The 15,084-nt window shown below is 42.9% G+C and overlaps 1 protein-coding gene across 7 annotated transcripts in view; it reads right to left on the bottom strand.

The window, feature by feature from the left end:
* The window catches only part of OTUD4 (OTU deubiquitinase 4), a 44,046-nt gene extending 29,812 nt beyond the window's left edge, over positions 1-14,234 (bottom strand). The window contains exons 1-4 of one of the 7 annotated variants that reach the window (XM_070258296.1): positions 10,534-10,709; positions 9,360-9,466; positions 8,935-9,018; positions 6,369-6,419 (exon numbers count right to left, since the gene is read on the bottom strand). In XM_070258296.1, coding sequence (XP_070114397.1) covers positions 6,369-6,419; positions 8,935-8,982 — 99 coding nt within the window. In that variant the 5' untranslated portion in view covers positions 8,983-9,018; positions 9,360-9,466; positions 10,534-10,709. Of the gene's footprint in view, positions 1-6,368; positions 6,420-8,934; positions 9,019-9,359; positions 9,467-10,533; positions 10,710-12,960; positions 13,150-13,178 lie in introns of those variants that run through there. The other 6 variants (XM_023636487.2, XM_070258286.1, XM_001500677.6 and 3 more) reach the window with 6 other exon arrangements.
* Between the last annotated feature and the right edge of the window lie 850 nt (positions 14,235-15,084).

Below are 15,084 nucleotides of genomic sequence, written 5' to 3'. Positions count from 1 at the left end.
AGTACATTAATACGTACCTTTACACATTATACCCAGTGAACTAGAAAAGCTCAATAATACTATTAGTATTGTGAATACTATAAAAACATTTTATAAAACAGGATATAACATACACTAAAAAGCTGCCCAGGGGCCGGACCCCATGACCAAGTGGTTAAGTTGCGTGCTCCGCTGCAGCAGCCCAGGCTTTCGCCAGTTCGGATCCAGGGCACAGACATGGCACCGCTCATCAAGCCATGCTGAGGCGGCACCCCACATGCCACAACTAGAAGGACCCACAACTAAAAATATGCAACTATGTACTGAGGGACTTTGGGGAGAAAAAGGAAAAATAAAATCTTTCAAAAAAGAAACACAAAAAGCAAAGCTGCCCAACTCTCTGTTGCAAAAGTCCTCAGTAACAGTGTGGAATGACAGTGCCTACTGGTGGCAAGACCATGGAGTGGTATCTCTAAGTTGACAAAGTGTTGAAGGCAAGGGCTCTGTACTCCAACCTAGCACCCAGGACAGAGCCTGGACATGGTATGTACCCAGAAAATGAGATGTTCAACAGAAGCAGAACTCAGTAATCAGAAAGGATAAAAAAGGGCAGAAGGTCTCTTACCTTCAGGGAGACTGAAGGTATAAAGAGAGCAGAGTCCCAGCAAATGTTTTGAAATGAGGTAGAAATTCTAACAGTCCTAAAGGAGTCACTTTAAGTCTTTAAGTTTTTTAGAAGGAAATGGCCAGTATATATCAAAATTTAAAATATCCATATAGGGGCCGGCCCGGTGGCACAGTGGTTAAGTGTGTACATTCTGCTTCAGTGGCCCAGGGTTCCCTGGTTCGGATCCTGGGTGCGGACACGGCACTGCTTGGCAAGCTGTGATATGGAAGGCATCCCACGTATAAAGTAGAGGAAGATGGGCATGGATGTTAGCTCAGGGCCAGCCTTCCTCACCAAAAAGACGAGGTTTGGCAGCAGATGTTAGCTCAGGACTCATCTTTCTCAAAAAGAAATCCATATATCTTTGACCCAGCAATTCAATTTCTATAAATCTATCCTAAAGAAGTATTTCATCTGTCCACAAAAAGGTATATAAACAAGGATGCTCACTGTAGCTATTTGTAATAGTTAAAAAAAATTTTTTTTTAAAGAAAGCCCCAAGATGGCTGGCCCACTGGCATAGTGATTAAGTTCAAGTGTTCTGCTTCAGCAGCAGTGGGTTTGCAGGTTCGGATCCCCAGCATGGACCTACACACTGCTCATCAAGCCATGCTGAGGTGGCGTCCCATATACAAAGTAGAGGAAGACTGGCACAGATGTTAGCTCAGGGACCATCTTCCTCACCAGAAAAAAAAGAAAGCCCCAAGATCCCACTAATAGGCAAGAAATAGTTAAATAATTTATGGTTCGTCTACACTATGTATGGAATACCATGCAATCATTAAAAAGAACGAGGTATACCCACACAAACTGATCAGATTATTAAGTGTAAAAGGTAAGTCACAGTAAAATAATCGTATTGTATAAAACAAACAGAAAGGTATGTTCAATACATATGCATATGTACATAGAAAGAGGACTATAAGAACACATCCTAAATTGACAGTGGAGACAGGGAATTCAAGATGAGGGAAAATGAAGGATATTCACTCTTCATTCTGTATTAAATCTTTTTACCATGAGAATATATTCGTATACTACCTGTGAAATTAGTAAAGACAATACTAACAGTCACTAAAAATAATGAGCTATGGTAAATGAATACTGCTGCTTTTTCCTTGAAATTTGAGAATAAAAGATTTTAGACAATGTTTTGATCTCAGACAAGGAAAATCTTTCCCTCAGAGACTTTCCATTTTAATAGTTCTTAAAAGTTGGCTCTGGTTTTCAAAATGAAATGAGTGCCATATATTAAAATAGATTTCTTAAAATAGGCATCTGCCGAACAATCCTAGCTTCCCATGAACTGTTACAAGCGACACCCTCTGCTCTAGAGGAAATCCTTCACTGAACCCGGTCTGCTGAGATCACAAACACAAGCTACATCTACTTTTCTGCAAAATGTGTTACATCACTTTGAAAAATGGAAAATTATTCTACTAGTGTCAACAAAATACTGCCTCTCAAATAATGTACCTTTTTTTTTTTAACGATTGGCACCTGAGCTAACATCTGCTGCCAATCTTTTTTATTTTCTTCTCCTTCTCCCCACAGCGCCCCAGTACATAGTTGCATATTCTAGTTGTAGGTCCTTCTGGGTGTGCTATGTGAGACGCTGCCTCAGCATGGCCTGATGAGTGGTGCCATGTCCGTGCCCAGGATCCAAACTGGTGACACCCTGGGCCGCTGAAGCAGGGTGTGCAAACTTAACTACCTGGCCACAGGGCTGGCCCCTAATGTACCATTTAATAAGTATTTAATCTTCAGGATAAATTCTGTAGTAGTCTGGTTAAGAAAACAATGGCTATCATAATTATCTTCTTGTCTTCTCTAACCCCCGTTTTAAATTATAAAAAAAAAAAATCTAAGTTCTACCATTGTTCTACCTTAAGGCTACAATTTTATTCACTCAGCACTTTTTACAGTGTTTGATGTACTTTCTTATTGTGTGTGAGAGTAAAGCATTTTTGCAAAACCTGTTTTAACTGATGAACTACAGTATATCAAGAACAATTTAAATGTTCTTAGTCATCAACAGCAAACTTTTGTTCCTCAAAAGACACTATTAAGAAAATGAAAAGTCAAGACACTAATAGGAAGAAAATATTTGCAAAATAGATATCCAATACAGAACTTATATCCAGTATAAAGAACTCTTATAATTCAATAAAACCAACATCATAAAAAATGGGCAAAATCTATAAAGAGACGTTTCACCAACAAAGGTATATGGATGGCAAATAAGCACATGAAAAGATGCTCAACAGTATTAGAGAAATGCAAGTTAAAATCACAATGGGATACCACTGCACAACTGCTAAAATAGCTGCCATTTAATAAGCTAACAGTATCGAGTGTCAACAAAGATGCAGAGCAATTAGAATTCTCACATATCGCTGAGAAAGCAAAATGGCAGAGCCACTTTGGAAAACAGTTTGGCAGTTTCTCATTAAGTTAAACATACATTTACCATATGACCCAACAATTCCACTCCTAGGTATTAATCCAAGGGAAAAGAAGACATATGTCCACACAAAGACTTAGAAGCAAATGTTCTTAGCAGCTTTAATCATAACAGCCCCAAACTGGAAAGAACCCAAATATCCATCAAATGGTAAATGGATAAACAAATTGTAGTACATGCATACAATGAACGACAACTCAGTAATAAAAATGAACTAACTACTGCTACCACAACAACATGGAAGAATCTCCAAGTGTTTCCGTTACGCTAAGTGAAAGAAGCCAGACACAAAAGACTACAAACTATATCATTCCGTGAATATGAGTCTAGAAAAGTCAAAACTTAGGAAGCAGATCAGTGGTTGCCAAGAGCTAGGGGGTGGGGGAAGGAGATTAAGTGCAAAAGGGCATGAGGAACTTTTTGGAGAGATGGAAATATCCTATATGGTGTTTGCGGTGGTGGTTACACAACTGTACACACTTGTCAAATCTTATCAAATTACACACTTAAAATTGGTGAATTTTACTATATGACAATTTTACCTCAGGAAAGCTGACAAAAACATATTCTTGCAAAAGTCTGAGGCACTTTTCAAAATGTTCCACTGATATTTTAAGTAAAAGGATAAAGATGCTTTTTCTTGAGAACTGGATGAAGCAATGGAATTTATCCATCAACCGTATTTCTCTTTCCATTTCATACATCCCATATATCAGAGAGAAGAAACGAATGAAGACAAAAATATTGATGCTAACAACGAAGAATGAAACTGTTCAGAAGGTTTGATCAGACTGGGGAAGGGATTGTCAAAAGAATAAAAAATCTGGCCAGCCAGCATCCTAGGAAGGAGGGACCTGTCCCACGTGCTCAAAATCATAGCACCTCTCCCTCCTTCCTCTCCGCACCTCCCCAGTCAGTCTCAGTTCAGTTCACACCACCTCACTTCCTCCCTGTCCCCTTCTCTCCACTCCCATTATGTCTGCCCTTTCTCAGCCTGAACTGCTGCACAAGATCACCACAAAATAACATCCTGGGGTTTTTTTCTGATTAAAAAATTAATAAATGGTTTTTGTCACTGCCTTTATTTTCCACAAAGGAAGTAAAAATCAGCAGTAACATTACTGCCTAGAGATAACAACTCTGAACATTCCGGTTAACATTCTCTTAACATATAATGCAATGTGGATTTAACATTTACTCAGCACACACAAAGTGATCATCAATTAGGCACCCCAAATTGAAACGTAACGATGGAATTCCAAAAGCAATAAAATATCCAATTCCTGCTTTCAAAGAGGGTTATAAACTGAGAGGAAAAAAACATAAACTTCAGGAAAATGAATTTGTGACCATCATACATGGGCAAAACTCAGTATCAAAATCACTGAAATAAAAATGTAGTCAGGAGCAGATTTAGAGAAAAGGCCTTCAGAGGGTATCTGTCTCTAAAACTGGAGTAATAATATACTATCCCATTTTTTTACACTTAATAGTGTGCAAATTTTTCCATGTATAAAACAAATTTTTTTCTTCTTTTTCTTTTTTTTTTTTTTTGCTGAGGAAGATTTGCCCTGAGCTAACCACCACCATCAATCTTCCTCTTCTTGTATGTGAGCTGCTGCCACAGCATGGTCACTGATAGGCAAGTGGTGTAGGTCTGCACCTGGGAAGTGAACCTGGGCCACCAAAGTGGAACGCACCAAACTTAACCACTAAGTAAATAGGGCTGGCCCTAAACAATTTTTTTTTACACCATTGCAATTGGTCCTCCTGCCTCTAGTCTCATCTACCTCCAAACCATTTTTACACAATGTTCTTCCACCTACTTATTCGGACTGAACAAAAATGCCAGGCATTATTCTCAGTTCACAGCAGTGAACAAAACACACTCACTTCCTGCCTCAGAAAAATTGAAAGGCATCCCAATGCCAGATTCCCAGGCCCCAGGCACAGAGACTTTGAATCAGGCCTGGAATAGAGGCCAGGGAATCTGCATTTCTACAACCACCTCAGGTGATTCTGATGCAGGTGATGTGTAGCTCAAACTGCGAGAAACGCAGGCCTAAAGTATAAACTCAAAACTACTGAGCCCAGCATGGAGGGCTCTCCCATGATCTGGCTCAGCCTGCCCTGACTTATTTCTCACAACGTCCTACCTTCACATGCTCTATATGAACTGAACTGCTTTCTGAATCTGCCTAGCTCAATTTTCACTACCTGGAAATGCCCTTCACCCCATGCATTTCTTATTCAGAATCTATTCAGACTTCAAATGCCAACTCACCGTCCAACTCCAGCTTTGCCTCCAGCTAGAAATAAAACTTGGAATGCCTACAGCATCATATCTATAATTCTTATGACATATGCACTTTCTCACTTATGTTAGATATTCTTCCCTACTACAGGGAAGCTCCTGAGAACTGCATCCAAATCCCGGTTCCCTCTGCATGCCCAGGGTGCCTGGCAACTCCTGGCCCACAATACCCACTCAAATTAGCATTAGGGACTCAAGCGGCGGCACCGACTGCTGACCAAGAACCCTGTCCCTCTGTTGTTATTCCCCTTCCTCTCTACCCGACTCCTCTTCTTACCTTCTCCCTTTGGTAATGTTATTTTAAACTTAACAGTGATTATCTCTGGGGATGATGGGACATTCTACAGAGCATTCTACATGGCATTCCATATTTGGATTTTTACAGGGACAACATAAGTTTTGTAAACAGGAAAAAAAAAGACAGAATAATTCTTTTAAACTTCTACACGACTGAGAAAGTGTGGCAGTGGGAGTTGGCGGGGAAATGCTGTTCTTTTACTCTCAAGTCTCTTCTTGCTTCTCAAGCTGATTACAGGAAATGGAACCTCCTTAAAGGAACCTGTCTTTCTCAGCTGCCTGAGGAGGCAATCAAATCTTGCCCTGTCTGCTAAGCCCCATATACATACCAACACAGCATCCTGAAAACCACCACCAGTGTTATTTTAGGTCTTTTATGCTACATTCACATGCTATCATGACAAAGATAAAGATAGCACACTCTGTCCTTAGTGAGGCAACATCCCCAGTGCACAGTACACAGCTCCAACTGTCTTCCAACTAAATGTTGCATAAAGTGTGCACCTAAGAAAGGTTTATAAGAAAACAGGGTAACTCATAGTGTATGTAACCCCTCCATACACTGTAATATTAATATTACTTTCTAATGAATTGTGAGTACATTATGCGAATATCTAAAAAATAGAAATGAGAAGATTACTACATACCTGTGGATTTTCCAAACGTTTTAAATACTCTTCAAATGACCCTTCTATAAACTGGGGGAAAAAAGAGTTTATTAGGAATACATCAAAACACCAGTTAACCTCTTCACTGTGAATTACTGAGCTCTCATACAAACCCTGGATACATTAATAATAGTAAAAAATATGTATATAATCTAATAATGACAATATATACAAATCATTAAGTAAAGATCAGAAAAACACAAGAGTTTAGAGAAGGAAACACTGTCCGGAAAGGCTTCCTGGACAGCATCTGGATGGGTAAAGGGACAATGTGGCATGAGGAGGCAGCAAGAGCACTGTGTTGGGAAGACAGGCTCGACAGGACCAGCAGGAACAGGGCAACTTGGTGGGGAGAGCAAAGTGACAGCAATTCGAACTCAGCTGGACACCTGTTTATGGAGGACCTTGAGTCCAGGTAGGACTTTCAACTGAGGGAAAAGGCAATCCAAGGTCACTGTAAGTGACATTAAGAACAGAACATGATAAAAACAGCACTTTAAGATTAACTTGGTAACAACCAATGCATAGAGGAGAATTAAACAAAGACAGATACACCAGCTGAGAAATATTAGTTTACCAATACAGATATGAATATTCATTGTCTCTTAGGTCAGTTATACTAAAGAGATGAGAACCAATAATGCTAAAGATATTTTGAAGAGGAATCAACAGATTTTTCTAATATAGCTTGCTTCTTTGTTACTTTAACATAAAAATAAAATTGAGTTTACTGAATCTACGTGATAACGTTTTTTGCTGTTCTCATAGTGATTGCACTAATTTACTTGACAAAGTTCTAAAAGACATTCATCTGAAATACCAAATTCAATTTTATTTAAATTACAGTCCCAGTTAATTTAGCAAAGTGATAACTTAAAAACATTAAAGTACACTCCCCAATCTATAAAAATCTTTTAATTGCCCAAGGTTTTTAAGATTGAGATTAATTCCTTTATCGATTGTATACTATCAAATTTCCAAAAAGTACCTTACATTTCAACATATATAACACTTACTTCTAGTAAAATAACCATACAGTTTAAATATCCCACCAATCAGAGGCTACTGTTCTGTATTAGGTGATTATTTATAGACTTAAGAAAAAACAAAACCACCCAGAGAACCATTTAAAGTTGGAAGAGAACCATTTAAAGTTGGAAGAGACCCAGGTAGTGTTCTGACACAGCAGGCATCCAAACTGAGATCTCCTTTCTAATCAGAAAGTACCATCCAGGCCCTGACTAACATGGTCCTAACAAGGCACAGCCCATCTTCCCAGGACAGCCTCTTCCAATTCTAGCCAATAGAAACTGTTAGAGGTACTTACTATAAGGAAAGTGAAACTTCCCCACTGAACTGTCCACCTTTGATCATCCCTTCTAAGATGGTCAGGGCTCAACATACGCAAAGCACTTCAAACAGCGCCCGGCACACAGCTGGCACTCAAGCAATGTGAGCAACTTCCATTACTGTCAACAGGATTTTACCCTCTGGGGCCAATAATAATGATTAATTCACTTGAAATTTCTTCAAATACCTAAAGACCTCTCCACTTCCTCCTCTCTTCACCACCACACCCTAATACTCTCTTATCTAGCCTCCACATTACCACTTTCTTTTTAATTAGACAAGTTTTCGAATCTCCTGCAGGTCACTCTCCTTCCTGGAATATATTACTGTCCACCTTATAACACGGCACCAAGAAAAATGTCACCATAATAGTATTTCGCTTGGATATAGGAACATTAACCCAAGAGGACATCCAAACTAAGAACTATTTACCTATTAAGTCTTAAAATTGAGTCATTTGCAAAGTATCACTGTTCTTTTGGCCGTCAACAGGGAAAAACACTACTGAAAGTTGTCAGATGACATAATTCTAATTCATACAACCAATAACTAGTAAATCCTATAAGGCTTTCAAAGTAAAATGAAAATAGGTCACTGTGGCATCTTATTTCACAGCCTACTGCATACTACTAAGAAAATTACAGTGAGCTGTTATACAACATTCTGTTAACTATTAATCATTATTTACATAATTAGCATTCTGATAATGTGATTCATATCATCACAATGATGAACCCTGAAAATTAAAAATCTACAAATTCCTTCTGATAAAATTAAAGGCTCAGTATTAACTATGCTCAGCATATTTCTTATACCCCAAGTCTGAAATTTTTTAAATTCATAGCAGGTTACCAACCACAGAAAACTCTATTAACCACAACACTTAATTCCATGTCAGACAAGGCTCACTCTTAATACGCAAGGATCCTGCACAAGTCATCTTCTCATTCCCCACAGCTCAGCGTCTTTTCCATCATAGAAGTTTTCTAAATGTCAGAATAAATGAATTCAACAAAATGGCCTAAAAATATCACAATTGGATTTAAATTCAATAAAGCAATTCCTTCTTATAAAAAAGGTTATTTTTCATAACCTGCACGAAGATCCAGCCTGTGAAATCCCACCAGACCACTTCTAAAGGCTGAAATGTAAATGCAAGTCAGGACACCATTTCATGTTTAAAATTACAAATTACCGCTTCAAATTTCTCTCTGTTCTCTCGAAGATAGTGAATACAGGCCATTCTGACTTCAACATGGCGAGACTGAGAGTGCAAGACCTGAAAAGGAAAAGCAACACACTCTTAATAAGCATTGTGTTAAGAGGATTTAAGTTACGACTGAGTGCCTTCTTTCACGCCCAAAATAACCTCACAACCAATAGACATCAGGTTCCCTCCGGTTCCCGTTCTATACTTTCTAGATCTTTCTTCATTCCCACCTCTTCCTCTAAGCACACAGATGATATCACATATATAAACAGTAGTACTTATTAAGCCCAATGCCATTCTATAAAGAGCTTGCTACCATTTCTCCTTTAGGTCAATGGACTCACTCCTTTGTACACTTAAGACACTCCTCTCCTGGCCAGCCCTCCACTATAACTTTGCTCTTCACAAACCTGGGCTAACAGAATCTCTGCTACACAGTGCTTAGCTTCAGCCTATGCTTGTTGGAAAAGCGAACAAAGAGGCAACTTCAGCTGGAATCCTTGTTGAGGCTTTAAGCCTGAAAAAGATAGATTTATTTTTCCCAAAAATTTCTACGTGAGGCAAGTAATTGAAAATTAAAGTCCACCAAGGTTTCACAAAAATTAAGCCGCACATTCTTAAAATCCTTAGCTGTCAGGCCTACAGGACTCTTGAAAGAACATCCCAGTGTGCAGGACACAGGATGCAAACGTGCTGCTGTGGGCTGTCATCCCAATAGCCTTGAAACTTGCTCTTATGCCCAAAATCTAAAAGTCCACATGAAATAAGCCACACTACAAAGATGATGCAAATCTCACTTCGTAGCCTCTGTGTTCTTCTGTTAAACAACTAGTTCAACAGAAGGAATAACTAATTGGCATTTTGTCTCTTACTAAAATTCTAAAGCTTTGATTTGAAACAAACTAATATTATCAAATGCTTAGGAACCCTTTGGCCAGCACACAATATTTTAACCACCATGCTTAAAGGAGGAGACATATTATTTCCTATTACTAGCTGTTTCAAACGAAGGTGTTCCTGGTACCCTAAAGGGTTATGGTGGGGAAAAAATATCTGACACATTTAAAATAACTACATGTCAAACTACTATCAGGGCCTCCTGAGAATTTATATTAATATAAATAGCTTTAAGAGTTACAGCTCCAATTGAATGATTCTCCCTTATGCTCAGGGTGAGCAGAGAATCCAGCTGCACACTCTACAGGTCTCTCTGAACAGCCAAGGCTCATTTATACCCACAGAACCAGAAGTACAACTGTCTAGACAGCTAGTATGTCCCTTTACATTGAGATGCACTGAAGATGCACCAGCTGAGGTCAGCAACTGGGACACTGCTGTCTTGGGAACTCTTAAACAGCATCCTTACATATTCTAAGCTTCCAGCACTGGAAAGACTATCCATAGGTAAAAATTACCACCACATGATTTTTTTTTGCCAATTCAGCAAAGGACATTTAGCTACACTTCTTTCACAGAAGCTGTTAGACACTACTATGAATCAAGGTATTATTAGTTTGAGTAAACCACAGTGTCATCTGATACAGCAGCGGTTAGCAAAGTGAAGCTAGTCTTAAAGCCATTTACCTAGCAACAGCTGGGAGACATAACTGAATAAAGCTTATTTTCCATCAAAAACAATGGCAGGGATATCTCTTGTTTTTTCCTCTTTTAACAAAGATTTTATAGCACATGAAATCTGAACCTGTTCGAAGCAGCAATTTCCATAAACTGTAGGGTGCTGGTATTTACAAAGCCAAGCACTGCAAGAGAAGTAGGTTAAATGACAACTGTTTAAAAAGTATAATACAGTGCAAGCTCAAGGATATTCGGGGAAGAATTCAAATGGTATGACAAATATCTCTGCAAATTATTATGGACACGAAAATAAGCTAGAAACAGGAGGCTTTCCAATCCTGACTTGGGACAAGACAGTGACAAACACTAGGAAAGGCTGAGCCACTGCTGCAGCAAGTCTGCTAAGAGCGCCCTATTTTTAGCTCCATGGCCCCAGAGCTGATTGAGGTCAGGCCTCCTGCAGGCCCAAGTCGAGAAGTGTAAAAAGGGAAGGACCTACCTAAATCAGGTAATTTGGAGGGAAAGGCTGGTCCTAATTCAAGTCTCTCCCTCCCCGCTCCGCCCCCAACACTACCCTTTAGATTACTTACTCTGACTCCTTCTTAGAAATGATCAATTATTTTGATATTTTTGGAGAAATCTGGCAAAAAAGTAAATCCTCTGCAGATTTTTAAAGGGCAGCCTGAAGTTGGTGTTACTTCCCTTCCCCATGCACACACTTTCCCTTTGGCCATGAAGCCACACCTTTCGTCCATGCCTAGTAAAGAACTGAGCTTCCCCTAAAATTCATGGTATGAAGCTTTCTAAGCTCAGTAGGCTAAAAACCAGTGTCACATAATTGGAGAGGATATTCCCTCAGGCCTAAATTAAATCCCGTTACAAGACACAACCAACTGCAGGATCTGAATGTTAGCAATGAGTTAACGCAACTAGCTCTTGCCCCTTTCCCCTTAAAAATAGAGATCCCACCACAGTAATAGAGAGGCTTCTGTAATAATCAAGCTTACCAATTAACCATGGCACCTAAGACTGAAATCAGATACCCGTTCCGCTTCAATATAAACTAGGCTCTGGATAATCCAACTCCAAATAAGCATCATACTTCCCTTATTTCTATTTGTTTCTACCTCCTTCCTCACCGAACTCTTGCTAGAGCTAACAGTACGCATAAATAGGAACTGAATTCACTTCCACCTCTTCCCTCTGCTTCTGGAGCTGCTCTGGAGTCCAGGGAGCCTGAGGCAAAGGAAGCAGGACAGATGGAGACCCGGAAAATTCAGAAACGGGACAGAATGTTTACCTACTACTAATAGTAAAGACTGGGGTGGGTGGGTGTGAATATATCCCACAGCAACACAAGAACATCCAAAATTTCTGCTATAAAAGAAACCTAATAAACTGAAAAAAGACCGAGCTTAACATGGGGAGCTTTACGAAAGCTGTTTGAATGACAATGCCTGCAACATAATACAAAGGTTTGTATCAGCTGAATCAATTTCTTGTTTAAAAAAAAGATTTTATGCTACTGATGTGAAAACGAGGGCCTTTGGGAAATGGGTAACCTTCCAACGTTGAAAAAAATGAGAATAGACTGGTCTGAAGATGTTAAGTAAAACATTTACTCACAAATAGAAATTTTGAAAGCTATTTAGCATTCAAAAAAGTCGAGAAAAACAGAAACATAAAAACTCCACGGGAGGGGAGGGGAGGGAAGGGGTGGAGAGGGAAGGAGTGGATCTTAAGCCAAAGGAAAGCAAACTGTGAAAGGTATGAAAATACACACCAAGGCAGTAATGTGAAACTTTTAACCAACTATTTCACCAGCTATTTTTCAATATAGGATGGGTTTTGGTGACTGCATACCTACCAACCAGATTGTTAAAACATGGAATAAGCTCTTTTACCAACAAAACCAGAAACACCTTCCTAAACAACTGTATTAGAAAGCGATTTTGACCATTCACAGAGAAAAATTCAGTCAAGAAGGGCCCAGAGAACCCCCAGTTATATCCTTCCCACTATCGACACCAAAATAGAGTTTCTTAAAAAATAAATTATTTTTAGCATAACCTACACTGTCTTGCAAAGCATAATTAAGTATGGAATGTACTCAAATACAATTCTTTAAAACATTCTGTATTTTTAAAAGTCTGGCTTTCCCAAACGGCACATTTTTCCCCACTTGACTCAAGCGGACATCGGCGGGCTTAACCCCACATTCCCAAGTCCAGGAACAGGAAAAATAATGCTCCACGAGGACAGGCTGGCGCACCACCTCCTCCAGTAAACACTGGTGGAGTGGTATGAACGCTGGGCTGACAAAACGAAGAGAAGGTGAATGCGGAACAGAATGGAAAAAGATCATTTCGCCAAGTCCCCGGCCACCCATCAACTGCACCCGCTCTCAGCAGGCCTCCCGGGTTACCCTCGACTCACTACCTCTCCCCGAGGAGGGGCGACACCCGGTTAATGGACGGGCTCGTAAGTTTCGATTTACTGCTCCCAGACCCAGGGCAGCGTCCCGTTCCGGCGTTACAATGGGCCGCTGTGACGCCAGCGGGGCCACGCGCGGCCCGGACGTGGGCGGCCGGACGGCGGCCCGCCAGCCGCTCTCCCACCCAGCCCCGCCCGCCCCTCGCCCCTCGCCCCGTTACCTGCTCCGCCACGGCCCGGAACAGACACGACCCGTCCTTGGCGACCAGTTTCCGATACAAGCCCAGCTTCCGCAGATAGGCATCCATGGGCGTCGCGTCCTCGCGGGGCCCCGCGCCGCCCTGCTCCCCGCCGTCGGAGGCGCCGACGGCCGCCTCCATGTTGCCGCTCCTGCTGCAGGCCAGGCGCGGCGCGGGCTAGCCCCACATGGCCGCGCCGCCGGCTCCTCGACGCCCCGGCCTAGGGCGGGCGGCGGCTCGGGCTCGGGCTCGGGCTCGGGCTCGGGCTCGGCGGGCGGCGGCAGGCGGCGGCGGCAGCGGCCCGAGGCGGCGGTCGGCGCTCTCCGCGCGCATAGGGGAGCCCTGCCTAATGCATGGCCGTGCGCACGCGGCCGCCTCCCGGGGGACCACGCGCCCAGGGCAACGGGGGGAAAATCAAAGAAACCCGGCGCGTGAGCAGTCACTTCCCCGTGGCCTCGCCGCCCGGCTCAGGAACTGGGCCGGGGGTCGCCGCCCCCACAAGTTTCCTCGTCCAGACGAGGGGGGAGGCGAGGAAACCTCCGCCGCGCGCGCGGGGCCGACTCAGGTGAGCGCGGCCTGCGTCCCCCGCGCGCTCCCCAGCTCGGGAGCCGAGGAAGCCCAAAGAGAAAGCCGCAGCCTTTCGTTTCCCCACCTCGCAGGAGGGCGCCGGAGGGGCGGGGTGCGGGGGGCGCCGGCGGAGGGCAGCACCCTCGCAGCCCAGAATTTGTTTTCGCTTTCGGCCCGACAGCAGAGAGGACGGCGGGAGGTGTAGTTTGGGCAGCGGCAGGAAGTCGGCCTGCGGCGGGCGGGGACACGCGGGCCAGCCTACCGGGGGAGGTGCCCGGGAGGCACGCGGACTACAAGTCCCTACAGCGCGCGCCGCCGCCGCCCGGAGCCGGCTTCGCGCTTCCCGGGCACCGCGTCCGCGAGCAGGCCGAGGGTCTCCGCCAGCCGCGAGCCGCCACGCGCAGACCTTCGCGCGCCGCCGCGCCCGCCTGCCGGCCCGGCCACCCACTGCGCCGCGGGGCCGCGGGGCGTGCGCGCGCGCTGCGTGGGTGGAGTTGCCAGGGACACAGAGGCGGCGAGGTCGGCCCTTTGTGTATTCCCAAACAGAGGGCGCACCTGTCTGCTCCCCTCCCCCCGGCCTCCTCTCCGGGCGTTTCCATGGAGGTGGCTTTAACGGCTTAAGCAGAAAATAGAGCTAATTGGCGAAGGCTCCTGGAACTGGCCCCGTGCAGGACGACGCAGGCTGTCCATAAATCAACCGTGGACTGCTGATTCCTATTGGAAATTAGAAGTACAGATCACGCGCTATGGCAAGATGATGCCTTTACCACAGACATTTTTGTTCACCCTGCCCCTGTAGTTGCGCACCCCAGCACAAAGAGATGTCGCTGGTCGGAAAAAGTTAGGTTTTTTTTTTTTCCTTGAAAAAATTCATCTTGTGATTGCTTGATAACGTGCTGGACTTGCCGTGGGTTCCCAGCAATGCTCGAAGCTTGCAGCTCCACTTCCCACCTTTCGAAGCTGAATGACAGTTATGCCTTCGAACCCAGAATTTATCCAGCATGTTTCTGTGACACCAGAATTTTATTTTGCTAAAATGCAACAGCATCTGGTGTCTTTACTTATATACATGGTTAATCATAAAATCCACTCCACTCTTGAGGGTCTGGGTGATGGGGGGTGGGGAGAAGAAGGGAAAAGTGGAGGATTATTAGATTTAGAAATGTAGTCAAATAAACTCTTTGGAATGGGGCAAGGCAGGCCAGATGGTGAGAGTCCAATGCGAATTGCTGAAAATTCTTTTAGAAATTTGTTTTTAGTACTTTGGGTGCAAGCACTTAATGGCTCGTGTATTCACTTGGTGCTTCTAAACTTAATTAAT

Source organism: Equus caballus, chromosome 2 (assembly GCF_041296265.1).
Source record: "Equus caballus isolate H_3958 breed thoroughbred chromosome 2, TB-T2T, whole genome shotgun sequence".
In the NCBI taxonomy this organism is placed as follows: Eukaryota; Metazoa; Chordata; class Mammalia; order Perissodactyla; family Equidae; genus Equus; species Equus caballus.
The sequence above is the reverse complement of the archived record's forward strand: the minus strand, read 5'-3'. Positions and strand labels throughout refer to the sequence as shown.